The following is a 27,604-nucleotide window of genomic DNA, read 5'->3' as shown; positions in this document are numbered from 1 at the left end:
TAGTGTGCACATAGGCATGTGCTGACCAAATGATATGATGCACAAGTGAAACTACAATCAAATAGTATATTGATGAGTGTGCATGTGTATGCGAGTGCCTTTGTTCCATAGATTGATGTGTGCAAGTGACAAAGGGAGAACAGTGTAGTGTGTGCAAACATGTCTAGATTAATTTGTTGTATGGTTCTTATTCATTTGAATACAAAAATTAAATATATATATGTCATTATATAATGTGCTGTATCTCACTTAATATATGGAGTACAAAGACGATATTGATATCCAGCTCCTAAGAATCTCCTCAACAGTGTGTGCAACTCAATATGTTTTGGGATCAATGTGACTGAAAATTATAGCGCAAGTCACATTTGTCATTAGATATGTTATTATGATTACAGTGTAGGGCACTAGGTAGGTATAAATTGAGTAGGCAACAAAGTTCAGAGTCGTGCAGTTGCAGTATGGTTAACAGGGTGTAGGCAATGAAGTCAGAGTTCAGATAAGGTACTACATTTGATTTAATAAATAACCATAAATAGGGATGCCCCGATCACGTTTTTTGCCACCAATACCGATCACCGATCTTCTATGAGCCATATCGGCTGATACCGATTGTGGTTTTGTTATAGATAAAAACATTAAAAAACAAAAACTACTCAGCTGATAGAGTTGTGCCCTTCCTGATGACTTGTCGTACAGAACTTGTAAGTCGCTTTGGATAAAAGAGTCAGCTAAATGACTAAATGTAAATGTAATGTAAATACCAATTGTTTAATTAATAAACTGTATGCCTCACTGTGTGGAAGAGACTGGGAACGGGATCATTATTTTGTGCAAGGCAACATCAGGCTTGACTTAAAACATTACTTTCCTAACTTAGTGAAACAAAATGTAACACATTAACACATGGATATAAATTATCGATTTTTTTTCTTTTTTTACCCATACCCGATCCAGCTATTTTAGTGAATATCGGCCGATACCGATCGCTGGCCGATCGATCGGGGCATCCCCTACCCATAAACTCAAAGGACACCCGAGATCCCATTGTAATATTCCAAAAAAAAAAAGCTTTTGATACACCTTCAATGTCAGTCAACACCTCAGCAGGATACAAGTAAGATTGTTCTGCAGAGAGACAGGAGAGTAGTTTGATTCGTTGGGCATTGTTTGTGGGCGGGACTCCCCAAGCTTGGGATGGTGTGGGCAGGACCAGGCAGGGTGTATGGTGTCACATTAAGAGTCACTTATCTATACAGATGATTCAATGTAATTTGTTGTTGTTGCACTTCTTCCTCTCAAGCACAGATAGTATGACTCATCGCTCTATTTATGTTCCTTAATCAGTGACTTTGTGTGCTCTCTTGCCTCGTCATGTAGATAAAGTGTTTTCAGTGTGTATTGTTTTGTATTTATCTTCTTGTGATGGAGAATAAGCAAGATGAGGGAGATGGGAGTGTGCAAGGTTTGCACGCCTGCAGGAACTCTGGCGTTTTATTTTAGGTCAGGAATATGTTTTGAATTTTGAAATCCGTGCCGGAAAACGGTTGAATTGATTTCATCATAGTATTCGCTTGCAGGAATCTTGGTCACAAACAATATCAATAGATAAAACTAAAACATATTGTGATACATTTTGGCCATATCGCCCAGCCCTAGAAGCAACTGGTTTAGTTGTTGCATACCAGGCATCAGGTGGTCTATCAGGAGCTCAGGCAGTTGACGATATTGCTGATAGATAGTCCAGTGAAACCCAGTAGTATGGAGGCAAGTGTGGCACCGGAGGCGGGCTGTTCTCCATTTGTGTCACTCAAGATCACTAGATGAATTTCAACTAAGCACCTCAAGTAAGTCAAATACGTGAAACCATAATATTATTGGCCAGGTCTGATCTCCAGCTCCCATAGGAAGAGGATGGCATTCAGGCTGATGTGAGTGTTGTGTTACGGTATGTTGCCTGAGTCATATGTGGCCCAGGAGGAGGCTGCCCAGTGCCCACCCATATCCATCTTTCTTTCTTTCTTTCTTTCTTTCTTTCTTTCTTTCTTTCTTTCTTTCTTTCTTTCTTTCTTTCTTTCTTTCTTTCTTTCTTTCTTTCTTTCTTTCTTTCTTTCTTTCTTTCTTTCTTTCCCTTGCTTAGGCCAAGTATATTTCCATAAAGGACTGCACCTATCTTTACTACAGTATATGTAAAAATATAGGCCTAAAGTGCTTTGTGTTGATTTGTCGACCAAGTCATATAGAAAACAATAGCAACACCTTTCCTTTTTACAGTTTAAAGTATAAAAATTGTATTTCATTTTTCCTCAACAAAACAACAAAATATTCTTGATGACACAGTTTTTCCGACTAACCCTAGTGTTTGCTGGTGTTCTCTGGCAGGAAATCCCTCTCGTGATGATAAGCCTATCTGGGGACAACACCGGAGGTGTCTGACTGGCTCATACTGGACAGGAGCCTTGACCAGGAGCTGGTTTCACTCGATAAAGGGTCTTATCAGAGAGTAGGAGAGAGGGAGATTATATGGGGGCTGGCAGGTGGGAGTTGGTTCACTCCTCCATCCTCTTTATTTTAGTTTCAGTTCTACACGCAGACACTGTGATGCACTCTCCTGAAACTGGACAGAGAACCCTTCAATCTGTAATGTCAATCGACAGCTTTGGCTTTATGAGACCATAAAATGTTTGTGAGCTCTTACCCCAAAATTTGGTTTATATTCTAATTAATACGAAACCAAATGGGTGGGTGCTATAAAAAAAAAAAATATGACTCTTCTCTTGATAGAAGGACTAACACTAGACAACAGATACATATGACTCAACTCTTGATAGAAGAACTAACACTAGAAATTAAAACATGTTTTCATTCTGTAGTTGATTGACTGAGCTCTTGATACAATGACTAACACTAGATAACAGGTACATATGACTGAGCTCTTGATACAAGGACTAACACTAGACAAGATGTTTTCATTCTGTAGTTGATTGACAGCTCAACAACAGATATTGAGTACCTCAGACGAAGAACCATATGACTCAGTATAAAGTTTTCAGAGTAACTTGTTTTCAAACTTTATTATCTCTAAAGATCGTTAAGTTAGTGTTTTCACTCATAGTTAAAGACAGTCGAGGTTGAGTAGTTTCTTGTGATATATCACATTCACACATCAAGTGATTTACATTAACTTCACAACTGCAAATACATGGGCTGTCCAAAAATGGTCAAAACAGACTTATGTGCAAGGGTTCGTATTCACTGTGGCTATAAAAGGTTTGTTTACTGGAGTAAAATAATAATAAATAAGACCTATATTCTGTTGTACAATTGGTTTAAGAAAATTCCATGACGCCAATTCTCCATCTAATAAATCAAACCCTTACAGAATGTATACATCCCACATTGATATGGTTAAAAATAATAATTAGGAAGTGTCACAAAGAGGCAAAACAACATAGATGCACAATACAGTACATTTGACTGGGACAGTTGTAGGCCCAAGACCGTCCGATCGTTCTTTGTATCAGAGGTGAGTGAATCGGGTGGTCTCTTTCTCTCTCACTCTTTCTCTCAAGACTTGTTTGAACTCGTTGACATTGCTTCATTCCAGGCCGGGAGGAGCCGTGATATCACCGCTCTCGTGATGAACTCCCAGGTGTGTGCATTTAGATTTAGGCTGGCGATGACTCTGCCCGTGTTCAGACTTGCACTCCCCCCACGGGCCAAGTGTTGGTTTGAAACCAGATTTTTCAGGTTTTGCGTACAAGTACAAAATGAGGGCTGGGTGATATTCTGATGACATCAGTGGGGATTTGGCTAGCCGCGGTAGTCTGTGATACTCTGTTCAGACATCCACAGAGTACATTACTTGCCCACCACCCCCACCGATGTTTGCTTTTATTTATTTATATATATATATATATATATATATATTTCTTGGGGGGGGGGGTGACAGTGGCTCGGTAGGTAGAGCAGTCGCCTGGTAATCTGGAGGTTCCCGGTTCGATTCCCACTCCTCCAGAGCACCTTGTCAATGTGTCCCTGAGCAAGACACTTAACCCCTAGTTCTGCTCCCGATGAGCAGGTTGGCACCTTGCATGGTTGCTTCTGCAGTCTGTGTGTGAGTGAATGGGTAAAATATGAGGAACGAATTGTAAAGCGCTTTGGATAAATGCGCTATATAAATGTACCATATATATTCATTTTCGCACATCACTGCCCACATCCATCAAAAAAAAAAAAAAAAAAAAACACATTTGTAAAATACTATCTATTTAAGTCAGACAACATTATAAACAAAGTGTCTGCAGAGCTATTTTTAGGTTTCACTTTCATGTGAAGGAGAGAAAGAAGACTGGAGGCGACATGACAGGCGGAGGATGTGGCAATCTTTCGGATTTAAACCCCAAACCTCGAGCGCTCGACCCGAGAGGAGCTCCTAGGACCAGTCCAGACCAGCAACAGTATGTTTGCACAGTATGTGATCAATGCAATACATTCAATTATACAACGGCATGCAAATTTCTCGATTCTGATTGGCCATTCACACGTCTTTATTGGCAACAATCCACGGTCCTGGGCTCAGGACCCGCCCACAACCAAATCACATAACCCTCCCCGGCTCACTCCGGGAGAAAACAAGATCGCGGACAACAAATGGTTATGTTGAAAGCACCATAACGACTAAATATGAAGCGATTCTGTCAAGGGGAATGTGTTAGTCCTTTAAACAATGTTGGATGATGTAATTGATGGGTCTTGACTCAATCTAGAACAAAAGAAAAATCGCGGATTGATTGATAGATAATTGATTGATTTAAATTTCTTCCTTCCTACTTTCTACTGACTGCAGCGTTCTCTCTCCGACGCTGGCGTACCCACAAACACACACACACACATACACACACACACACACACACACACACACACATACACACACACACGCACACACACACACACACACACGCACACACACACACACACACACACACTCCTGTCTGCAACAGCGGGGGAGTCAGACTGAGAGAGAAGCAGCGCTGTTTTAAGTGAGCATGGTCTATTGAATTGATTGATTGGTTGATTGCTAATTTTATTACTGTACCCCTGGTTTCCAACTGGTTAAGTTTAGGCTAAAAGAAATAAATAAAAAAATAGGGCAAAGAAAACGTTTTAATTTGTTTTACCTACTTTATATTCTGCATCTGGTAATAAAATTTTCAATCAATCATTCCAATAATACACAGTTGGATGTGTTAGTTGGTTGGATGCACTTCAAGCTGCTTCCACATGAGGCAACTTCTCTCAATCATTCCAATAATGCACAGTTGGATGTGTTAGTTTGGTTGGATGCACTTCAAGCTGCTTCCACATGGAGTTGTGGGAACTACTTTTTCTGGCGGATGGTTTTTTCAATAAATCTTCGATTAATGTGTGTTTATTGTATAGAAATAAGGTTGGATGAATCTGGCAGTTGTATAAAAGCTTTACACCACGTGCAGTCGTGATTTGTGACCAATAAACCATGCCTAGGGGGGTCTAACGACCCTCGGCTGCGCCTCGGGCCTAACAACCACCCCTAGGCATGGTTTATTGGTCACAAACCACTCCTGCGTGTGATGTAATGCTTAATCAATGAACGGATAGAACATTTTACGGAAGGTATTACTGTCCGTTGGTTTATTTTTAAATTAGAACCTAACATCTGTCCAACAAATGGATACTCCTTATTGAAAATAAATAAAAATGTCATGAGTTTATAAATCGTGAGAAAATTCCACATCACCTCGGCAACCCTAATGGAGATACATCAGACCGGTGCATCGGGCTACTTGGTGGAAACCACAGACGCCATTCCTTTTAGATCGCTATTGTATTTGGCCTGTATAAGAACTGTAGGCAGAACGCATACATTGTTTGAAACATTTGTTTTGTTAAGACATCAAGTTATGTCAAGCAATTACTTTCCAAGACTGGCCACCATTGAGCATTTGCCCAATTGTGAAAATGTATGTTTGATCCGTTTTCAGGCATGCCCTTTCAGTCTTTCCTCTGGCATTTCCACACTCAGCTGCAGGGTATTTCTAAATTTCCCTACCTGGATATGTAATATTATGCTTATGAATCTTCATGTGACTTAAAACTAAGTGGTAATAACTATTTATGGGACGTTACTTGTGAGGCATGGTGGCGTGATGCCAGTCAGATGTACAATCAGAACTTTAGTAAGTAGTATCATGTATTCTATATATAGTACCTCTTATACAGTATGTGTTGTACCTTTTACATTATTATTTTAATAAAGGTTTATATTACCGCATAATGTGTATCTAGTGTTGAATGGTGGCGGGGTCTTTCCAGGTGAATTAATCTGTTGAATCCTGGTCACTTCTCTAAAATGCCACCTATGCATTTCAGCAGCACCCCTGGAAAATGTGTTTGTCAGTTGTTTCTAATGCCACGCGTAATGTCACTTAGAACCTTTTAGTGGGGATTAAAGTTAGGTGGGAATGCTAGGTCACAGAGTCACTGCTGCCAAGACGATGATTGATCGTATGCGTGTACAGTACACTACGTCTGTGTAGCGTGGCTTCTCTGTAGTCTTCCAGCAAGCCTTCTTGTCTCTTATAATCATGTGTCATCTCCTAATTACAGAGTAGACCTGACTAATATATCATCTTCTTCCCTCTCCTCTCTTCTCTCCTTGTTTCTCCACCACCTCCTCTCTTCCTCTCCCCTTGTGTCTTCTCCTTGTTTCTTCTCCCCATAGACTCCTCTTTTGGGTCCTCTTTTTCCTCTCCTCTTCTTATCCCCTTCTCTTGTGTCTATTCTCTCTCAGTCTTATCCCCTCCTCCACTTCCCTCTCTTCCTCCTGCCCCCCTACTCTCTGCTCTCTTTCTCCCCTCCACCCCTCCTCTCTTCCTCTCCTCTTGTGTCTTCTTCCCATGGACTCTTCTCCTTGTATGTAATTGCACCTTACCTCAAACTAAGTTTTGTACCTAATTTTCTGCATTGTACCTCACTGTTTACTAATTTCTACTACTTTAGATTGTATATTCCTCTTTACTTACTTTTTTTTTTTATTTTTTTTTATACTTACTTTCTTACTTACTTTTTTTACTGTATGAAGCACTCTCAGGGGCTCATACAGAACCAAGGATTTCACCGTAAAGTATGTGTATTTTATTGTGATATTTAATTAAAAAAAACTTAACTTGAACTCCTTGGCTCCCATTTTCCTCCTCTTCTTCTCCCTTTCACTCTCTTGTGTCTCTTCTCTCCTCTCATTCTTTCCTCTCTGCTTCCCACTCCTCCTATCCCGGCCTCTATTCTCAGCTCTTTCTCTCTTCTCACCTCCTCTCTTCCCCTCCCCTTTTTTCCTCTCTTCCTCTCCTTTTTTCCTCTTCTTATCCCCTTCTCTTGTGTCTCTTCTCTCATTTTTTCCCCTCCTCTATGCTTCCCTCTCTTCCTCCTATCCCCCTATTCTCTGCTCATTCTCCCCTCCACCTCTCCTCTCTTCCTCTCTTCTAACCTCCTCTCTTCCTCTCCTCTTGTGTCTTCTTCCCATGGACTCTTCTCCTTGCCTCCCATTTTCCTCTTCTCCCTTTCACTCCTTCTCTTGTGTCTCTTTTCTCCTCCCATTATCTCCCCTTCTCTCCCCACCATTCCTCTGTTCCACTCCTCTCCTCTCTTTGAGCTGATAATTACAGTAGCAGACAGGACCTCGGTCTACAAATTACTACTGTGATTCTGACACCTCTACTATTGTCGCTGACAAAGCCTTGTGTTGTGGGTTTACTGAGGCATGAAGTGTCTCTCTCTCTCTCCCTCTCTCTCCCTCCTCAGTTATCTTTGTTCTCTTTCTCTTAAGCTTTGTAGGACGTGCAGACTGTTTAAATGGTTTGTTTTGAAAGTGTTATAGTCAAGTGTTTCTTGCAACCTGCCCTAACCGTGAGGGTTGTTGGGGGGTGAGGAGGTCGTGAGATATGGGGGGGGGGGGATCTCTCCAACTCACTAACTTGAAATACACTCCCTCAGATGTATTTTCAACCCTTAAAATTGTTCTATATCGAATAACAATTTTTATAAGATGTTTTTCTTCCACCAAATTGTTCAATCAACGACTGAAAATGGCTCGGCAGCATCTCTACACCTTCACCCTCCATTAAGAAGGCGGGTGTCTATGAATATGCAAATAGGCGACAAGCACCCATTGATATTTACAGATTAATTCCAAATCGACAGTTTATATTCATGCAAGCTTCAAGTTCAAGTTTCTTTAATAGTTGTCATACAGAAGTACAGAATACTTTTATACAAAATGCTTCTTACTGTTACGCTCCAGAGACTGTGCAAGACAAGATAAGTATGAAATAGAATAACATAGTATAGCATGTAAATTAGAAGTAAAAAAAAATGAGGTCACAGTGTTCAGTATAGGCATATGTTCGATGCAGAATAGACGTAACTGAGTTACCATATAATATACAATACTAGTATGCGGTGTATTAATATACAATACTATATAGTGCAAGGCAGAAATGGGATGAGGTGCAATTTAGGTACAATTTACAGTAGGTGTACGAGTTGTAGTGCAAATCCTTTATCAATAAATATAAAGTGTGTTTGTGATCTAAAGTGTGGAGAGTGGGTGCTGCAGTGTGTTTGTTTAAGTGTGCGTGTGGGTGTGTGTGCTGTGTGCATTTGATGGTTGTTGCATAGTGTTTATTGTTCCTTTAGCAGCCTGATGGCCTGGGGATAGAAGCTTCTTCTGAGTCTTTCTGTGCTCGCCTTAAGACTCCGGTATCGCTTGCCTGACCGCAGCAGTTCAAAGAGGCAGTTGTTCGGGTGGCTCGAGTCCTTAATAATTCTCTTAGCCTTCCCCCTGCACCGCTTGTTGTAAATGTTCTGGAGGGTGGGAAGCCCCCCTCCAATTGTGCGTTCGGCTGAACGTGTCACTCTTTGTAGTCTGCTACGGTCTTGTGCAGTGCTATTCCCAAACCAGGAGGTGATGTTGCCAGTCAGGATCTAGGGAGGAAATTAGGCCACTTTACTCGCCAAATGCGAGTATTTTTTACGTTTGGCGAGTAATTCATGAAGAGCACTCGCCAGTCTGGCGAGTACTAGTAATTACAAAACAAAACAAAAAAATCATTCTGCAATCTGCTGATTCGCTCACTGGCACAAGCCGAACTCTGACTCCCCCCTTGATTCCTCCCATTTGCGCCTTATAATAATCGAACCATAACCAATTAACATCATCGTTGTACAGATGCGCTCTAAGCTCCTCCAATGAACACTCATTTTCTAGAAGATGCCGCCCATCTAGGGGAAGTGGACAGATCACTGCGCGCAGACCTACAGACTCCTGCCACCGGCTTGACAACGTAGACAAACTTAGACAAAAACACATCAGTGGATGAAAATAATTGCATGTAGAGTTGTCGCTTTCGGATATCAGTGCGGTCTGACATGGGAGCGAACAACAACAGCATGCGACGCGTCTCCTTCGAGTCGGATGAGAATGACAAGTCAACCAGCATTAGCCGGCTAGCTACCTAGCATGTAACAAGCTACCATAACGCGCGTTCAACATAGTGGACTATACTGAGCGGCTTTGCTTAAATGCAGCCGAGTGACATTTTATTATTACCGGGTTTCCCCCCATATCACCACTCGCCCATATGCCCTTCACAACGGTGATGTTGTCATACTTGGCATTCAGAATACACCTGCTGAACCCCTAGCGTTGTCGATTCGGTTCCAATGTATTGTCATCTTACAGCACAAGTACAGTACAACCAGAATACATTTGGCATACAACCAGAGTGCAAATGTAACAAGTCAAGTTGTTTTATTTAGCTATTACATTACAGTGAAATGCTTGGTTCTTTCACTGCCCAACTCAGTCCAACCTAGACCAGCCCAACCCAGTCCAACCTAGTCCAGCCCAGCCCAGCATCTTTCACTGCCTAGTTCAGCCCAACCCAGTCCAGAATAGTTCCCTCTTTCATGTTAATATGTGATATCCTAATATTTTGAAGAGTAGAGACAGTGTGATTAATACATGTTGTATGCTAATATTGTGAAGAGTAGAGACTGTTATTAATGTTTTATGCTAATAAATATTTTAAAGAGTAGAGACATGGTGTAATTTTTACTATGATTGAAAATCAATTTAGACGAAGACATACAAAGAAGTAATTATCACAATTAGCGATTCTTTTTGGCTGGTAAAAAATCAGTTTGTCTGGTAAAAAAAATCAGATACTCGCCAGTTGGCTGGTAAGCCAAAAAGTTAGTTTCCTCCCCTGGTCAGGATGCTCTCTATTGTACATGAGTAGAAGTTCCTAAGGATCTTCTGACTGACTTGGAACTTCCTTAGGCGCCTGAGGAAGTAGAGGCGTTGTCGTGCCTTCTTCACAACACTGTCAATGTGTGTGGTCCATGTCAAATCCTCGGATATGTGGGCTCCGAGGTACTTGAAACTGTTCACTCTCTCAACCTCTCAACTCTCTCAAGCAGAAGGTGTCCAGTTACCACATATTGATATTGGACCACGATAGGTTCAATCTATAAGTGACATCACACATGCAACTCAGATTTTAGGTAGGAGCTCTCTCACTCCATTGGATACATGTGAAAAGGGCACTCTGGTGACATGTTCTGCACAAATAATAGCCTGTATAGTCGACATCATACCTCCAATAGTAGTTGACTATCAAATAAATTCACTAGATTAATTCAATTACATTTTTCAATTCAAACTTTAATACGGACTTGTGGTCCAGATCAAAAATAAAACATACACAACCTATATAAAAATAACATCACTTATAATTCACATCAATGTCTCACAAATAGACAGCTGTGCCATGTCTCCACATAGATGAGTGGTAACGTGTGGCACTGAACCTAATGTCCGTTAAAACCAGAATGATCTCATTTCCAGAGTAATTTAGCCGACAGATACATTTATACATGAGATTTCTTAAAACAGCTTGGAAGGTATTGACAGACACGTGCAGCCATGAACATTTCACTTGCACTACACCATCTAGGTCTTAAGTAATATTCTCATGGCATCATTATAAGCTACTTGATTAAGTTGTTATGACTCAAAAGGTGACTGTGTGGAATTGTTTTTCTGCAGTACTCTGAGTAATTAGGGCTGACTTTTGAATTTCTTTTGGCATTCGAAGCTTCGGGGCCGAGATTCGATTTTAATTCGAAGCTTCGAGATTAAAAAATAAATAAAAATAAAATATGTTTTATGTTGTGGCTTGTGGGACTTGTACAGCACTTTGTTCAACTTTGTCAGTGCTGTAAAGTTTAAACCCTTTTAAATCTTAGACAAACGAAACACTTTGCTTTCATGAAATATTGTAAGCAGTCATTTGAGGCTTTATAAAAGTAGCACAATGAACACAAATCTGTCGGTGCCGAATCCGGCCTCATCTTAAATAACAAACGGCATTGCTTGTTGTAGTTAACAAAGAGAGGCAGAGTTGATTTTTTTTTTTTTTTTAATATATATTAGAATCCCATGCCCATCGAACGAAGCTTCGAAGTATTTAAGACAGCCCTACTGCGTATGAGTATGCAGTACAAGATGTGGCAGAGAGACAGAGGAATTTACACACCTTCAAGCCAAAACCCTGCAATGGTTTTCAAAAGGGTTCCAAAAGTCAGATCCTAGGTGGTTTTGAAGTGAAAAATGTTCACAGCTCCTGGAAGTGTGGAATGTGATTTCTTTTTTTTAAGGAACTGAAAAGATACTCAAAATGTTATAAAGTGCAAATGGTGTACAATGCCTAGGTTCTCTCTCTCCTTTTAATTGTTTTCCTCTCCATCTCTCCTCTACCTACTCCTGTCCTGTGTATGACTCACGGTGATGACACCATCGTGACCCCATCTTGACCCCTTGCTGAACTCTCGTTTGGTGGTCCGGTGACGCAGCCAGGATGGTTTTAAGACAATTGCTTAGTCTGTGCTCTTGTGCGTGAATGTTGGGTGCGTGGGAGGTTGGAGCTGACTGTTGTGAATCATCGAACTCTTAACTCATACCTGTATTGTTCTGTTGTTGTCTAATGAACCCCTTGTTTCCTAACTCCTACTGATTCTTTGGCTTCCTTAGACTGTCTGTGGCTGATTCCTTGGCTTCCTAGTAGGGCTGGGCGATATGACTATATTAAATAAATATCGGGTACAGTTCAGTACCAGAGTAGGTAGTACCATGCACTGCAGACCGTGGAAAAGCGGCATAAGAGAATACTTCATAATGTTTCATGCAATTTAAAAAGTAAATAAATATATATATATTTAATACACATGATGCACACACACCTTTACAGTGTTTTGTTTACCAGTAGGATGTTATAACATTGCTGATAATTTCTCACAGTAGTGTGTATTTTTGGCTAAAGTTGATATAAAACACAGTACTGTGCAAAAGTCTTAGGCACCCAAGAGTTTTTATATAAATTTGTCTTAGATTTTAATAATTTGTTTTCTGTATTAGTGTGTCAGTAGACTACTCTTTTAGATTTTTAGAAACTTTTAATTTAATTATTTTTGAAAGCATCTTCATGGTTTAATGCAGACATATGTTGCAGGGACTATTATAATCATGTTGGCATGACTGTATGCATCACAGGGTTAAATCAAGCATTTTTAAGTGCTTTAGAGGAAATGTCAAAATATCGCAATATATATTGTGCATCGTGATATAGCCAAAAAATATTGTGATATCATTTAGAGGCCATATCGCCCAGCCCTACTTCCTAGACTATGGCTGATGTGCTGATTCCTTGGCTTCCATAGACCAGGAGTCAGCAACCTTTTTGACATGGAGTGCCTGTTATAGTTGTAACTAGTGTGCCTCAACAATATTCCATGCTTCGTAATTTTTTTCTTCTCATTACATCATTATTGTTATTGTTATTATTAACAATATTATTATGATGGTTGTATCAACCCTAAATCTGAGTTGGGGGGGGAGGGGGGGATGCAATGCAGACAAACAGCTGCATACAGTGTGACCATTTCACTCACATTTGCCCATTCATTTTTGGACACATCACACACCATCGGTGTGTACTGTACGAGTGTACGTGTGCTGTCATAGCTCCACCTACAGGCCTAATGGAGAACACCAGGAGAACACCAGGATGTGAATGGAGGGTGAATGTGAGGTATATCGTGTAAATAAGTTTTGATTGATCGCAAGACTACACTGTAAAAAATGTATAATAATAAGTTACCAGAACTTAAAAATATTGAGTTCAGTAACTGTGCATTAAGGTTTTCAGTTTTCAATCCATAATAAGTTAACAAAAAAATATGTACTCAACCACATTATTTCAACCTAATAAAACTATGTTTATTGTCATTGTTTTAAGAACACAAGTTGACTTGGTAATACTCTCATTTTGAGTAAAAAAAATGGCTTTTAACACTTTGAGTGCCGGGACACGTCTTCTCACGTCTTTGCTGGCCATGCTAAAGTTGCCGGGGGACGCTGTACAGCGTCCTTATATCAATATTTCAAAAATCTGCGATCGGATTCATAATGTCCCTCCGCTGGCCTGAGATCCACCAGCAGGACCCACTGAGCTCTCTGGCGGTTCAGGAGCGCCATCTGGTGGCCGATCGGCGCAACCGCTTAACAGGAAGCGCAGTAGAGGTTTTGCTGGTCGGCCATATTACTTCCGGGCACTCGGTATAGGTTCCGGCACTCTAGCTCGTCACACTACATAGCGATCGATTGCCAATAACTCGATAAACAACATGATTTGGACGTATATACCATTATACAAGCTGGAGATGGACCGGGTAATAATATATCCCATAATGATAAAATGTCTACTCGACGATGATCGCCCAACGGCGCGCAGAGACTGGGGTGAGTTTCAGCGTGTAACGTTACCGTCTTCGATAATAACTGATATTATCAACATTTGACCCACATTAGATGATTGGTATAACGCTGCCCACGGAATTATAAACGCCCCCTCGCCCATCCGGTCAACATCAGATGACGTGTAGTAACTTCTAGAAGTACGTCTAGTTGGAATTTTTTATATCGCGCTGATTGCCATCAAACTGTATTTCATCATCAATATAATGCATTTGGGGCTATATATCACGTTCTGGAGAAAGCTGCAGAAAGAGATGAAAACATACTTATACATTAGACCATACTTTACTATGAATATGTGAATGAAAAAGTTTAACGTTGCTACACAATGAACAATACATATAGGACTTTGAATGGGCCCTAATAATGGCAATGTAGCAATCGAATTTAAAAAGTTATAGCCCTGCAAAGAAGGGGACTTTCTCCATAGACAAATAGCGCTGGCAATCTATGGTATATCATTAATTTAACCTTAGGCAACCAAAGTGTTAACATGTGCAATGTTCAATGAAATAGAAAAATAAATAATAAAATTTGTTGATTAATCCCACTTGTCACAATGGTGACCGTAATAATGTTTTTGTTATAAGGCTCTGCAAATGTTACTGAATGATGTAGCAATGTATTTCCAGCTAAATTGAAATAATAAACAAATAAAGGGTCTCAATTAAATATGTGGTAGTAAACAGAACCTGTGGGAGGATTTCAACAAGATAAATGCGACAACAATGCAAAATATTTCACTCTTAATATTTCAAAGCAAAAAAAAAGGGAAATTATAATATTTTTTTAAATTCTGCCCCCTGTGCCTATGAAAATGCCCCCCGTGCCTATGCCTGCCTAGGGTTGCCTACCCCTGCCATAGACTATGGCTGATGTGCTGATTCCTTGGCTTCTTTAGACTGTGGCTCCTTCCTCAGCTGCTAGTGGGCGTGTAGACTAGTGTAGTGAGAGTGCTTTCTGGCCAGATGTCTTGTTTTGCCAAATAGCGAACATTGTAAATACTTCACCTAAGCACTTCTTAGCTTACGCAATCTTGTTAAAACTAAGAGACTTTAAAAAGATTGTTTTCGTGCATAGATCACTAGATGTTCAATTTATAATATGAGTTTCACTTGAGCATTTCCTGTATGAATGAATGAACTTTATTTAACAGATTGCAGAATGGGTACAATACAGTACGGCTCAATACACACAATTGTTAAGGGGATGCAGACCTGAGAAAGACGTTTGTCTTGTTTCCATCAGGGTCCCCCATTTTCAATTCATATAGGTGTGGACAGCTGGGCAAGAGTGAGCGTCATAAATACATAAAAGAACACGCCAACATTATGGGAAATGCACTTACGGTCTTCTCCAGGGTCAGGAAAGAAGAAATGGATACCACTTTCCTCTCTGTCCGTTCAGTAGAAAGCGATCCTCCTGCAAGCTAGCTTAGCTTAGCACAAATTAATGGAAGTGGATAATACGGGCCGCCTGTACGTTAATGCCAAGCAAGCAGTGCAAAAATGCTTCCGCATTCGTCACCGCACGCTAGTGCGGTAAAGCGCCCTTCTTTTCAGACAAATGCTACCGTGCGTGCACCGGCGGCGGCGTGCTCGCTCAGGTGCGTGCGTGCGCCGGCGTGCTCGCGCGAGGTGCCCGCGCATGCGACACGAGCGGAGCTCAATATATATAAGTCACCGCCCCTTATTCAGTATCCAACAAATAGCTCAATTGGCAAGGACACATGGCTGTGGATCCTATGGCTTGTTTGCTGGCGAGTTCGAATCCCATCGAAAATATTTTTTAACGTGATTTTTTTTTTAACGTGTATTCTTTCGCCGATTAAGGTTAGGCATTGTTTCGGAGTTGGTTAAGGTTAGAACGGTTAAGTTTAGGCGCTGTTAAGGAGCTGGTTAAGGTTAGAGTTTGTCAAAGAGAATGGCAATATAATTTCTATGGTTAAGGTGGTTAAGGTTAGGCATTGTTTCGGAGTTGGTTAAGGTTAGAACGGTTAAGTTTAGGCGTTGTTAAGGAGCTGGTTAAGGTTAGAGTTTGTCAAAGAGAATGGCAATAGACAGCCTATTTCCGCGAAAATGAAAGGCGCATTACTGCATGCCACTACGGTAAATTTTTGCACTGCTTGCTTGGCATAAAGCTACACGCATACGGGCCACTATATGGCATTTCTATGTTGGTGTAAACTGGTGCCAGAGAGCTGATACCAGAGTCTCTGCAACCAACATCTGCTTTACACCTCCCACCTTCCCAACTACATTCACAGGTCTGTTGTATTAATGGTGCAGGATGGGTAGGCTTGCGTCCTGTACCGTACAGTGCCATGCCAGTTCAATGGACAAGCAGCATTAGTTATGTTTCCACCCCTGGTCAAATGTGGGTTTTACAGTAATATGAGCGGGACAGTATCTCACTTACTTGAAGTCTGTCTCTTTCCCGCAGAAACACTGCTAGCTTGACTGCCAGCATTGTTTACATAGGCTGTTGGGTGTTGGCCAACAGCCATGCTTTTGGCTGCCTGCCAAGGTCATAATCTTCTATGGTTTTGGTCTCGTGAGAAATATTTTGTCTTTTCTTAGCTTATTGTTGTGTTTTTTTTTTTATAGATTCCTTGTTGAGAGGGCAACATGTAACTTTTCTCTCACGTGAATTCCACCCAGTTGAGCTTGTGTCTGCCGGCCGGTCGGTTTAGATAAAGCCACGGGGTCAGGCAACTCCGCTTCCTCTTCCTGTCTGGTCGCCATAGTGACTTTCCCCCCTTCTAACTTTTCTTTTTCTCCTTTGATCTCCTCTCCTCCTCCAGTATGGGGCAGAGTTCCGGCGCTTCTCGGTGGACCGAGTCAAGCCCGGCAAGTTTGAGGAGTTCTACAAGCTTGTCATGCACGTCCACCGCATCGCCAACATGGAGGTGATGATCGGCTACGCCGACATCCACGGCGACCTGCTGCCGATCAACAACGACGACAACTTCTGCAAGGCCGTGTCGACCGCACACCCACTGCTGAGGGTCTTCATACAGAGACAAGGTATTGACCCGAGAGAGTGCCACGTCTGTGTGTCCTCATATGGGCCTTTTGTGTGTGTTTTTTTGTGGGCTTTTGGCCTAGGCTTTGGTAATGAAATAAAAGAGAATGGAACACATCCTACATCCTTCTCTTTCAACTCGGAAGAATTCTGGACGTTTTCCGCTTGGTTGGTCACGGTTGCCAACACACACGGCCGTTAATGGAGCTTCACAAGGTTCCCAGTAGGGTCGCACAATACGTCGTTTCAGCGTCGATAACGCAATTTGCGCAAACGCAATCTAGAGACGTCGTGTTTCTGTTAAGGACATTAATTCTAAGTTCAATGTTCTGCTTTTAAACTGGAGAACGGCGATAAACAGCCTGTAATCTCCCTGGGTCTCTTTCAGACGCCACCCTTCCACACATTTATAGTTGAGCCCCCTTATTTCGTGGCATTATTAATATCATGTTGGATCACGTGCATTATTAATACCATGTCGGATCATGGACTTTAACCGGGATTGATAGATTTCAGTAAGGGTAAAGATTATGAGAAAAAGAAGGGCGCCTTGATTTTTGTATCGAGGCCAGCTGTAACTTGGAACCCACATGTTAAAAAGACTGGTATGGGGGGGGGGGAAACTATGTGAACAACACCCCTGGTATGCGCTGGATTACTTACTTACTTTTTTTTTCTTTTTTTTTTTACTTTCTTTTTTTTTAGCGTTTATCGCTTTTCTGGTCAAGCATGACCGACAGAAACAGGTTGAAATGATGTAGAGCAGGGGAAGACATTCTGAGAAATGACGGCGGGTCCGGGAATCGAACTCGTGTCCCCCAGATCCGTGACGAGCACGGTTTTCCCCGACGCAGAAATAGCGCAGAGATATGCGGTGAGCTACGGGAGCTCCCCGGATTACTTACTTTTATGGTAAATATATGACTTGATCTAGAAATTCTCCCACTCTAGAAACGAGCCCGATCTGGCTAGCCAATCAGCTTAGACTGTTGATCTGGCTAGCTGTTGTCACTCGTAGCAGTGTATAGGCGAACTCTAATCAAGACCAGTTTTCCCACACAATATTTTCCCTGTCCAATTACTCTTCCCTTCACGAGAACTCCAGGCCTTTTTGTTTACCTCATGTGGGAGTGTGTGTGTGTGTGTGTGTTTCCTGCCCCCTTTATTGGCTCAATCCGTCTCTGTCTGTACGGCTAAGTCCTGTGTCTTATCCAAAGGAAGGCCTCAGAGGCACACACATACACACACACACACGCACGCACACACACAGCCCCATAGAAATCAGGTCATTGAGCAAAGCCTGTGCCGGCATACCAGACATTACAGAGGGACAAAAGCCTGGCATGAAAAGAGAGGCTCCTCACTGAGGTGTGTGTGTGTGTGTATGTGCGTGCGTGAGCGAGCGTGTGTGTCTGTCTGAAGCCAACTCCACGGAACCTTGAATGGGAACCAGCTCTCTTTTGGTCTATCCCTCTCTCCATCTCTTTCTCTCTCATTTTATTTCAGCGTTGGAGTGGTGGCCAGCTAGCTTGCTAGCTACTAGCATACAAATGAATCTAGTATCACCATTCACATCCAGCCATGCTCCAATCCCTCTTGGAATGTGGCTAGCTCAGTTATACGTACACTCTGGGGGTATTGTTCCACTCGTTGGGACTACAAAAGCTAAGCCACAGAAGTGCTGTTTTGTAGAGGATTGTGGATAGAGGGAGGATCTGGCTATTCAAGAGGCCTCCTATCGTTTTTTGATACAATTTCTTGTTGAGAGGCAGGGTGGTTAGAGCTGAATTCACAGATTGTGGGATAGGGTTGTCTGCCAAATTGTACAATGTAAGATCTGAAACCTTTTTTGATAGTTCATTTTTTATGTTTCAAGATTCATTTTCACATCAAAGTCATATCAATATACCTTACTATTTGTTCTTAAGTGAGCGTTGTTGGTGTTTGCAAAGCTACTTGTCAGTAGAAGCAGCCACATACAGTATAACTAGTTTATCTTAGAACTGTACCTGATGATAGTTTGAACAAGTCCCAATTTGTGCATTTCATTGAGCAAATGTGCAAGGAAAAAACATTCATAAATACTGAATAACAAGTTTTAATTGTACTTGAACCCTTTCACTGCCACACAACAGAAGGTTCCTTCTGTCATGTGGCAGTGAAAGGGTTAACCGGCTGTCGTGTGGCAGTGAAAGGGTTAACCGTTTGGGCTGCCATTGGGCGACTATTGGGAATATCCTCCCCTTCTGCTCTCTGCTTGGGCCCGTCGCTGCTTGGCGCCACCCAGGGTCATTGTGACAATTAGTTTAAAGAAATACAAACAAGCCAGAAAGTTTTTTATCCCCTTTATCGTAATGATAATGGGTTCAGCCAGACCTCTCTCCGGCACTGGCACAGCGCTAACAGTGTCGAGAGAGAGGTATGGCTACACCAGACTACCCAGCCCCTAGCCGTCACCATGGTAAAAACTGATATCCACATCACTCCGTTTTATCGAGGAAGGGTTAGTGTTTGTTGTAGTGTAAACACCAGAGACACGTGCTGGATGCTGTGCTAGTCTGACTGGAGGCTATTGTTGGCAGGCAGACAATGAGTTGTGTGTGTGTGCGTCTGTGTACCTAATGTCATAGAGGATTGTATTAGTGACTTAAGCACGAGAGCGTGAGATGGACTGTGTGCCTGAGCTTGTGTACATTATGTGCATAGACCTGTTGGTCTGTATGTGCGTTACCCGTGTCTTTTAGTGAGTGTGTGCATTGGTCTGTAAATGTGAGCTTGTGCATTATTGTTCTTCTCTGACACTGTTTGTGTGAGTGGTCCCATCTCTGCGATGACCGGTGCCAGGCGGTACCAGCCTGTTGAGGCAGGTCATCGGTGGGCGAGCGGAGAGCTTGGTGTCACCGTGTACATGGCTACTCTTTACTATTAGTCAGTGGACCACCCAGGATGACTGGGACAGGGCTACACGCACAGACACACACGCGCACACACACACACACACTGTGACTAACGCCTCAGTCACACTGGAGGTCATTCTAACTAGCGATCCCAATCACTCTGGACCCATCTCCCACTCACACATGTGTTTGTGTGTACAGTACACTCGAGCAACAACGCATACGCACGTGTTCAAGGATACTGCATACACGACGTGCATGAATACGGATGTACACACAAACACTTAAGAAGCCTTCTCCCCTGACAGACAATAGTAGTTAACCATACAAACGTTTAATATGATCTCCAAAGCCTATTTATTTTTCTTTCTTTTTTTCTTTTTTTAACTGTCAAAAACTGGGGAAGTCCTGTAAAGCAAGCTGCATTTAAGGCTCATTTGCTTGACAAAGGGGGGGCTCTACAGGGTAGCAACATTGCCTTGGTAACTTGACAGATTGCGTAGTAACAGCCTTTTAAGATCTTTCACAGTCAAAGGTGAGACAAAAAGACGGAAGACCTGAAGCTAGGGGGTGGAGAGGTCACCTCCACTGTTGTACTTGCGTGTGTGTGTTTTGCACATGCATGGGTTCGTGCGTGGGCATGTTTGTATCCTTGAGCATGTAATTTGTGTGTAACCCAGAATGCATATGCGTACATACATTATTGGCTTGTATATCCTTTTGTGTGTATGCTGAGGTCTCAATGATGTGTGTGAGTGAGTGTGTGTGACTGTTTGACTAACTCCTCTCACATCTCTGGATAATGACTCACTCTTATGCACCAATGAACCTGGAGGAGCCCCCCACTGAGGTGGACTTCCCCTTCGCCCCTGTGAGTGTGTGTGTGTGCTTAGTCCATTAGTCCCTTATATCAGTTATTTCGATTTAACGAGGTTTTTCTGCATTTTTATTGTATTTGAAGGACAATTATATGTAATACACAATCTGTAATACAAGTTTACAGATTAATCTACAAAAAAATATATATATTTTTGTTGTGTGTGTTTACCTGACGTCCTTCAGGAAGTACATGGCCATTGTTGGAGAGATCAGTCGGACACGTGCTGTGGTGGTGTGTTTGTCCAGACGTGACCCCTGCTCTGCTGACTATTGTTCTCTGTGGGATGTGATGCAGCAGCCGGGGAGCAGAGGTGTACTGCACACGTTGTCTTTTGTTCCTCAACAACGCACAATAATGGGTAAATGGCTGCATTTATAAAGTGCTTTTATCCAAATTGCTTTACAATTTGTTCCTCACATTTTTACCCATTCACTCACCGACGGCGGAGTAAGGTGCCAACCTGCTCATCGGGAGCAGTTAGGGGTTAAGTCAAGGACACATCGACGCGCTGCCCGGGATGAGCGGGAATCGAACCGGGAACCTGCGGATTACCAGACTACTGCTCTACCTCCAGAGCCACTGTCGCCCCCAAACAGTAACTTCCATAGTTGAACCCTTCAGATGAAGAACCATATAACTCTGTTTTAAAAAATAAAATAAAAATTGAGCAGTGCATGTACATTTGTAAAGTCGATCCAATCAGTTTGAGTGTGAATGTGATATATCGCCAGAAAGTACTTTACTGCTGCACTACTGTCTTTTAACTGAGGGAACACATCACTCTAACTTACCATCTCTTCTCTAGATAATAAAAGTACTCAACCTTTACCGTCTTTAACTAATGAATGAACAAAACACTCTAACTTACCATCTCTAGATAATAAAGTACTAACAAGAGCTAACAATATACTCGTTATCACCATGCATAACGCTTATATTGAAACACGTTGACATTAGGGCCGTTCTTTCAACCTAAAAGTGCACTTTCTTCAACCTCGAACCTAAATTCCTTAGCAACCCGTGTTACCAAGTAAAGAAATCACAGAACGGTAGCCAGTTAGTTAGCGCCAGCCAGGTATCAACGTTAGCTCCCGGAACGGTAGCCAGTTAGTTAGCACCAGCCAGGTATCAACGTTAGCTCCCGGAACGATAGCCAGTTAGTTAGCACCAGCCAGGTAACAACGTTGGCTCCCGGAACGATAGCCAGTTAGTTGGCATCAGCCAGATATCAACGTTAGCTCCCGGAACGGTAGCCAGTTAGTTAGCACCGACCAGGTATCAATGTTAGCTCCCGAAACGATAGCCGGTTAGTTAGCACCGGCCAGGTATCAACGTTAGCTCCCGGAACGATAGCCACGTAACCCTCTGCTGGCGCGTGCTGTGCACTACAATCAACTCTGTCAGTGTAATGGCAGTCTGTGACGTCACGGTATTGAGAATCATACCGGCGGGATCTCGAAATATCCTGGTATACCGTCATACCGCCCAAGCCTAACACTCTAACTTACCATCTCTAGATATTAAAGTACTCAATCTCTACTGTCTTAACTATGAATGTACACACATCACTCCCAACTTAAAATGTAGTGATGTGGTTTGTCGTCTGAGGTATTCAGTTGGCTCTTTGATGAAGGTAGTAAACAGTCGAAACCTCGCAAGTGGGCCTTTTTTCTTTCTTAAATATCCATGTTGGAATTCCACACTAATGGAATACTAGTGGAGTAAAGGCCCTTTTTAGCTACTTTATCATTTTTGTTCAGCTCCACATGTATTTGGGCAATGACTCTACATTATGTTTTGGCTATTTGACCATAAGATATCAGTCGTCTAGGGGGCCAATAGTCACGGTGTACATGTGCGGTGGTTTGTCCACCAAAAAAGTGCCAAAAGATAGAAAAGAAACTAGCAGAGCCAGAACTGTTCAACTCCCCTGGACTCCTGGAGGCTGGAGCCACAGCCAGCAGAGAAGCCTGTTTACTTTCGCTTTCAAACCAGCTGCAGCCTGAGAACTGGAGTGTGTGAGGGAATGTAACACTAAAGATGGCGGCAACGACAAAGAATTGCTGCAAAATAAACGCATCTGTTTAAAAAAAAAAATAATACTTATAACAATATCGATATCGTGTGATATGATATTGTTATCGATATCGTTATTGCGATGTCATTTTTGGCCATATCGCCCAGTAGGGGTGGACGGTATGGTCTAAAATTTATATCACGGTATAATTTGAAGCATAGACGGTAACGGTATATATCACGGTATCATCGTTTTTGATAAAAAAAAATTTTTTAATTTTATATAATTTTTTTTTTTTTTTTTTATAAAATATATATATTATATAATTAGACTTGTACTGGTATTATCTGCGAGACATCGCCACCACGCAACAAGCTCCACTGTCTGTGTACTACGGCCAGGATTCTCCGGAGCTGCACCTGGACCTATACTCTAGTAGCCTCGAGCAGAGCTACGGCCAGGATTCTCCGGCGCTGCACCTGGACCCTATTGTATTGGTATTATAACGTTAGCAAGCCCTCAGCTCGAATACGCATCGAATCAGTGTTATAAGACATTGATATCATGAGCTATCTGTAGCTACTGCATATATAACGTTAATACAACGCCTCAGTGAATTATTTAGTTCAATGGGACATTTCGTTTTGAACGGTGAACGAATTTGCGTTAACGTGAGCTAACAGGTAGCATACACGTCTCTAGTACTAGACTTTGTGGAGCGTTTGTTGATGTCAGGAGCTATCGGTAGCTGGCCGACTAGATACCGTTCGGTTAGACAATGCCCCATCATGTATTAAACTAAAAGTGAATAGTTGACTGGGTCATTTAGTAACGGTAGCTAAGCTAACGTTAGCTCAGGGAGACGCCGACAGCTCCCGTGTCCCGTCCCACTAGACTACTAGACCCGTGTTTACATGCGTGCGGTAGGGGCTGGCACGCCCACTGCGCGAAGCCTCCTAAACAACTTTTTCCAGTTCGCACATATCTATTATCTATGACTAATTCTATCTATTTTTAGGGGCAAATGCGAGTGAAATAGTCGCGCTGTGGTTACATGACGTCATTGCTATTTTAGAGCTGCACTACCGGTTACACGGTATACTCAAAATCCATACCGTAGAGCAAATTCATACCGTTTATACCGTATACCGTTTATACCGTCCACCCCTATCGCCCAGCCCTAGGTCCAGTACTGAAACGGTTCGGTACAGATACGTGTACCTTTACACCCCTAAAATATACCCACACACACTGTGTATATATAATATACTACATACATTTTTATATTTAAATGGCCAGTGTAAACTGTAGCCAAGGAATTCCTTTCTGGATAAAGCCTTTCTATTTCCATCCGTCACAGCTCAAGACGAAACGGTGGCTCGGACCACGGAGCTGATGTATTTAACTACCGGAGCACAAATAAACGTTTTGTTTCATGGGCTTAAGAGTAAGACGCCAATGAAAAGTGGACATGATTGATTACAAGTTTGGTGGCTTTTTATTCAATAATCTTAAGTCTTTTCAGGTTAGCGATCATTCTCAATTATTTGATATAATGGCTTTGACATGACAACCTTTCGCATGCCAAAAACAATTCCATATTTTGGAAGTGGGAATCCAGCTCCTGGGTTGACTTTTAATTAAAAGGGGAAAACCCCAACAATACCCCTTTTGTTTGGCGTGTTTGAATATGCATGCCTGTGTCTGTCTGTACATATCACTTTCAGAAAGATGGTGGAGATTATTTAACGGGCCATACCAGTGGAATTTTGACTCCTCGCCATGGCCGGAGATTGGCCCCTCTCTTTTAACTAATGTTGTGTTCATACAGTAGGTTTTTAGTAGATCTCAGCCTAACTTTACTAAGCACCATTCACACCATTGATGTTCAAAAGGGGTGGAGAGAGACATATTCCAGGAGACTTGAAAGTTGCTAGACGTTGGTAATTAACCCTTGTGAACCACTGCGCCGTACTTTCCTTAAAGGAACACACCAACATTTTGGGAAATTGGCTCACCTTCTCCGGAGAGAGACAAGAAGATGGATACCAGTTTCCTCTCTGCGTTCAGTAGAATGCTATCTGGCTGCATGTTAGCCTAGCTTAGCACAATGAATGGAAGCGGACATGGCCGGTTAGCCTTCGGGAGAGGTGTTAGTTCGACAATGCCTAGGCTAACCGGCCATGCAACACAATCTGTTAAAGACGGACAATATATATATCCATATCTGTCTGAATATACCCGCATACAATCCTTCTATATACCTTATACACCTGCATATAACACATTAACTCTGTATGTCGAGTCAAGAGTTTTATTTGTCACGGCATACAAGTATACAATGAAATGCGGGGGGTCTTGCCCGTGACGATTGTGCATAATGCAATAGTAATGTATAATAATATAATTAACATCTAAGTCCAATAGAACGACATTGTGCAATAATACAAGTAATCAAAGTAGGGCATATCGGTATATGTACATGAGTTATTTACAGAGCATGGTAGGACATGCTAGGTCCTGTGGTAGTGCAATACACTGTTAGCTACGGATGAGGCACTGGGTCTTTATGTACACTGCTATACAATGCTATATTAATATTATACAATCTCAAGTTATACTATACTATTCTTAAAGTGACCTTTCCTTTTGTAATTAAGCATTACATCACGCGCAGGAGTGGTTTGTGAACAATAAACCATGCCTAGGGGTGGTCGTTAGACCCCCCTAGGCATGGTTTATTGTTCACAAATCACGACTGCAAGTGGTGTAAAGCTTTTATACAACTGCCACATTCATCCAACCTTATTTCTATACAATAAACACACATTAATCGAAGATTTATTGAAAAAACCATCCGCCAGAAAAAGTAGTTCCCACAACTACAAAAAAGACAATTTGCCTCCATGTGGAAGCAGATCGGAAGTGCATCCAACCAACTAACACATCCAACTGTGTATTATTGGAATGATTGAGAGAAGTTGCCTCATGTGGAAGCAGCTTGAAGTGCATCCAACCAACTAACACATCCAACTGTGTATTATTGGAATGATTGATTGAAAATTGTATTTTCCAGATGCAGAATGGGTACAATACAGTAAGGCTCAATACACACAATTGTTAAGGGAATGCAGACCTACTTGCCATAGAACTTCATTCTTAGATGCTTCTATAGAAAGTAGGTAAAACAAATTAAAAAAATGTCTTTGCCCTATAGGAAAAAAACGTTTTCTTCGCCCTATTCTTTTATTTTTTTTTAAACCTACTGTAGAGGGCCTAAACTTAACCAGTTGGAAACCAAGCGTACAGTAATAAAATTAGCAATCAATCAATCAACTCAATAGGCCATGCTCACTTAGAACAGCGCAGCACCCAGCTCTCTCTCAGTCTGACTATCCCCCGCGTTGCAGGCAGAGTGTGTGTGTGTGTGTGTGTGTGTGTGGGGGGGGGGGGGGGGTGGCGGTGGGTGGAGACTAGAGCGAGCGCTGACAGTCGAAAGGAAAAAGAAATTGAAAAAAAAATTGAAAATTAATCAATCAATCAATCCGCGATTTTTCTTTTGTTACAGAATGATTCAAGACCCATCAATTACATCATCCAACATTGTTTAAACGACTAAGACATTAGCTGTGACAGAATCGCTTGATATTTAGTCGTTTAGTTGCTATCAAGTATCAACATATCCATTTGTAAAGATTATTGTCCACCTTCTTGTGATCCGGCGGATTGATGTGATGTGATTCTGTTGTGGGCGGGTCCTGGGCCAGCAAGCGTGGACTGATCGCAATACATACGTGTAAATGGACTGTTTCAGCCAATCAGAATCGAGAAATTTGCATGCCGTTGTATAAAGTGACCATAAGTGTGAGCGTGTGCAGCATGAGTGTGTGTGTGCTCATGTTAAAGTGGCTGCTAGTGTGTGAGCGTGTACAGTGTGTGTGTAGTGTGTGTGCTTATGTGTGCTTGTGTGTGGAGAGTTCAGTGTTCAAGGCTCTGATGGCCTGGGGGAAGAAGCTGAGCCGAAGTCTCTGTCCTAGTTGCTGGTGTTTGCAGGTGTTTGCCTGACCGCAGCAGCTTGAACAGGCTGTTGTTGGGGTGGTGAGGGTCTTTCATTATTCTGCAGGCTCTGGATTTGCACCTCTTGTTGTATAGGACCTGCAGTATGATGGCATGTAATATGTATATATATATAGGATGCACGATAATTATTGGGTCAATAATTATCGGGCCGATATCAGCAATTATGAGTCATCCCGATAAAATTATTGATGGCTCCGATACATTTTCTTTTAAATGGTGTACACTTTTCTTTTGATTTTTGATTTTTTACTTTTTTCTTTTCATGTCAACGTCTTCACACGCACAATATATGCTTACTTAGGATTTGACTTGATTCAACAACAAAGCAGTCGGGGCAATGGCAAGCCGAAAACGGTCGAAAATGTGGTTATTTGAAGTTTGGATTTTTTTTTATAACTGAGGTAGGTAGATTAAATTTTTTTTTTTATCTACTTTTTTCTCCCATTTTCTATTTTTCTCCCATCCCAATTTCGTATCGTCCAATTCTACCCTCCCCTGTCTCGAACGCTGTTAGGCCATGCCTCCCACAAGCCGGCTGCAATGCAATGTGGACGAAGCCTTGCATCACGTGTCCCCTCCGGTACTCGAGGAAGCAGCCGTCGCATCTTTTCACCTGCACAGCGCGATCTCTCAGCGCCGGGGGTCTGCGTGGGAGGGGCACGCCGCCCCCGTTGCTTCCTGATTCTGCTGCGCAGGCGCACCAACCGACCTGTAGGAGTCGCTGTCCACAACGTCCGATCCCCACCCATCAGCTTCCCACCCCCTAATACTGCCAATTGTATTAGTATGAACGA

At 42.1% G+C, this 27,604-nt stretch overlaps 1 protein-coding gene across 1 annotated transcript in view; it reads left to right on the top strand.

Annotated features, from left to right (window-relative positions):
* The window catches only part of pard6gb (par-6 family cell polarity regulator gamma b), a 101,424-nt gene that overhangs the window by 7,466 nt on the left and 66,354 nt on the right, over window positions 1-27,604 (top strand). Inside the window, exon 2 of the mRNA XM_084311771.1 lies at window positions 16,716-16,938. Coding sequence (XP_084167897.1) covers window positions 16,716-16,938 — 223 coding nt within the window. The remainder of the gene's footprint in view (window positions 1-16,715; window positions 16,939-27,604) is intronic.

Source organism: Notolepis coatsorum (assembly GCF_963971535.1).
Source record: "Notolepis coatsorum genome assembly, chromosome: 4".
Classification (NCBI taxonomy): Eukaryota; Metazoa; Chordata; class Actinopteri; order Aulopiformes; family Paralepididae; genus Notolepis; species Notolepis coatsorum.
Note: the sequence above shows the minus strand (reverse complement) of the source record. Positions and strands in the feature narration are given on the sequence as shown.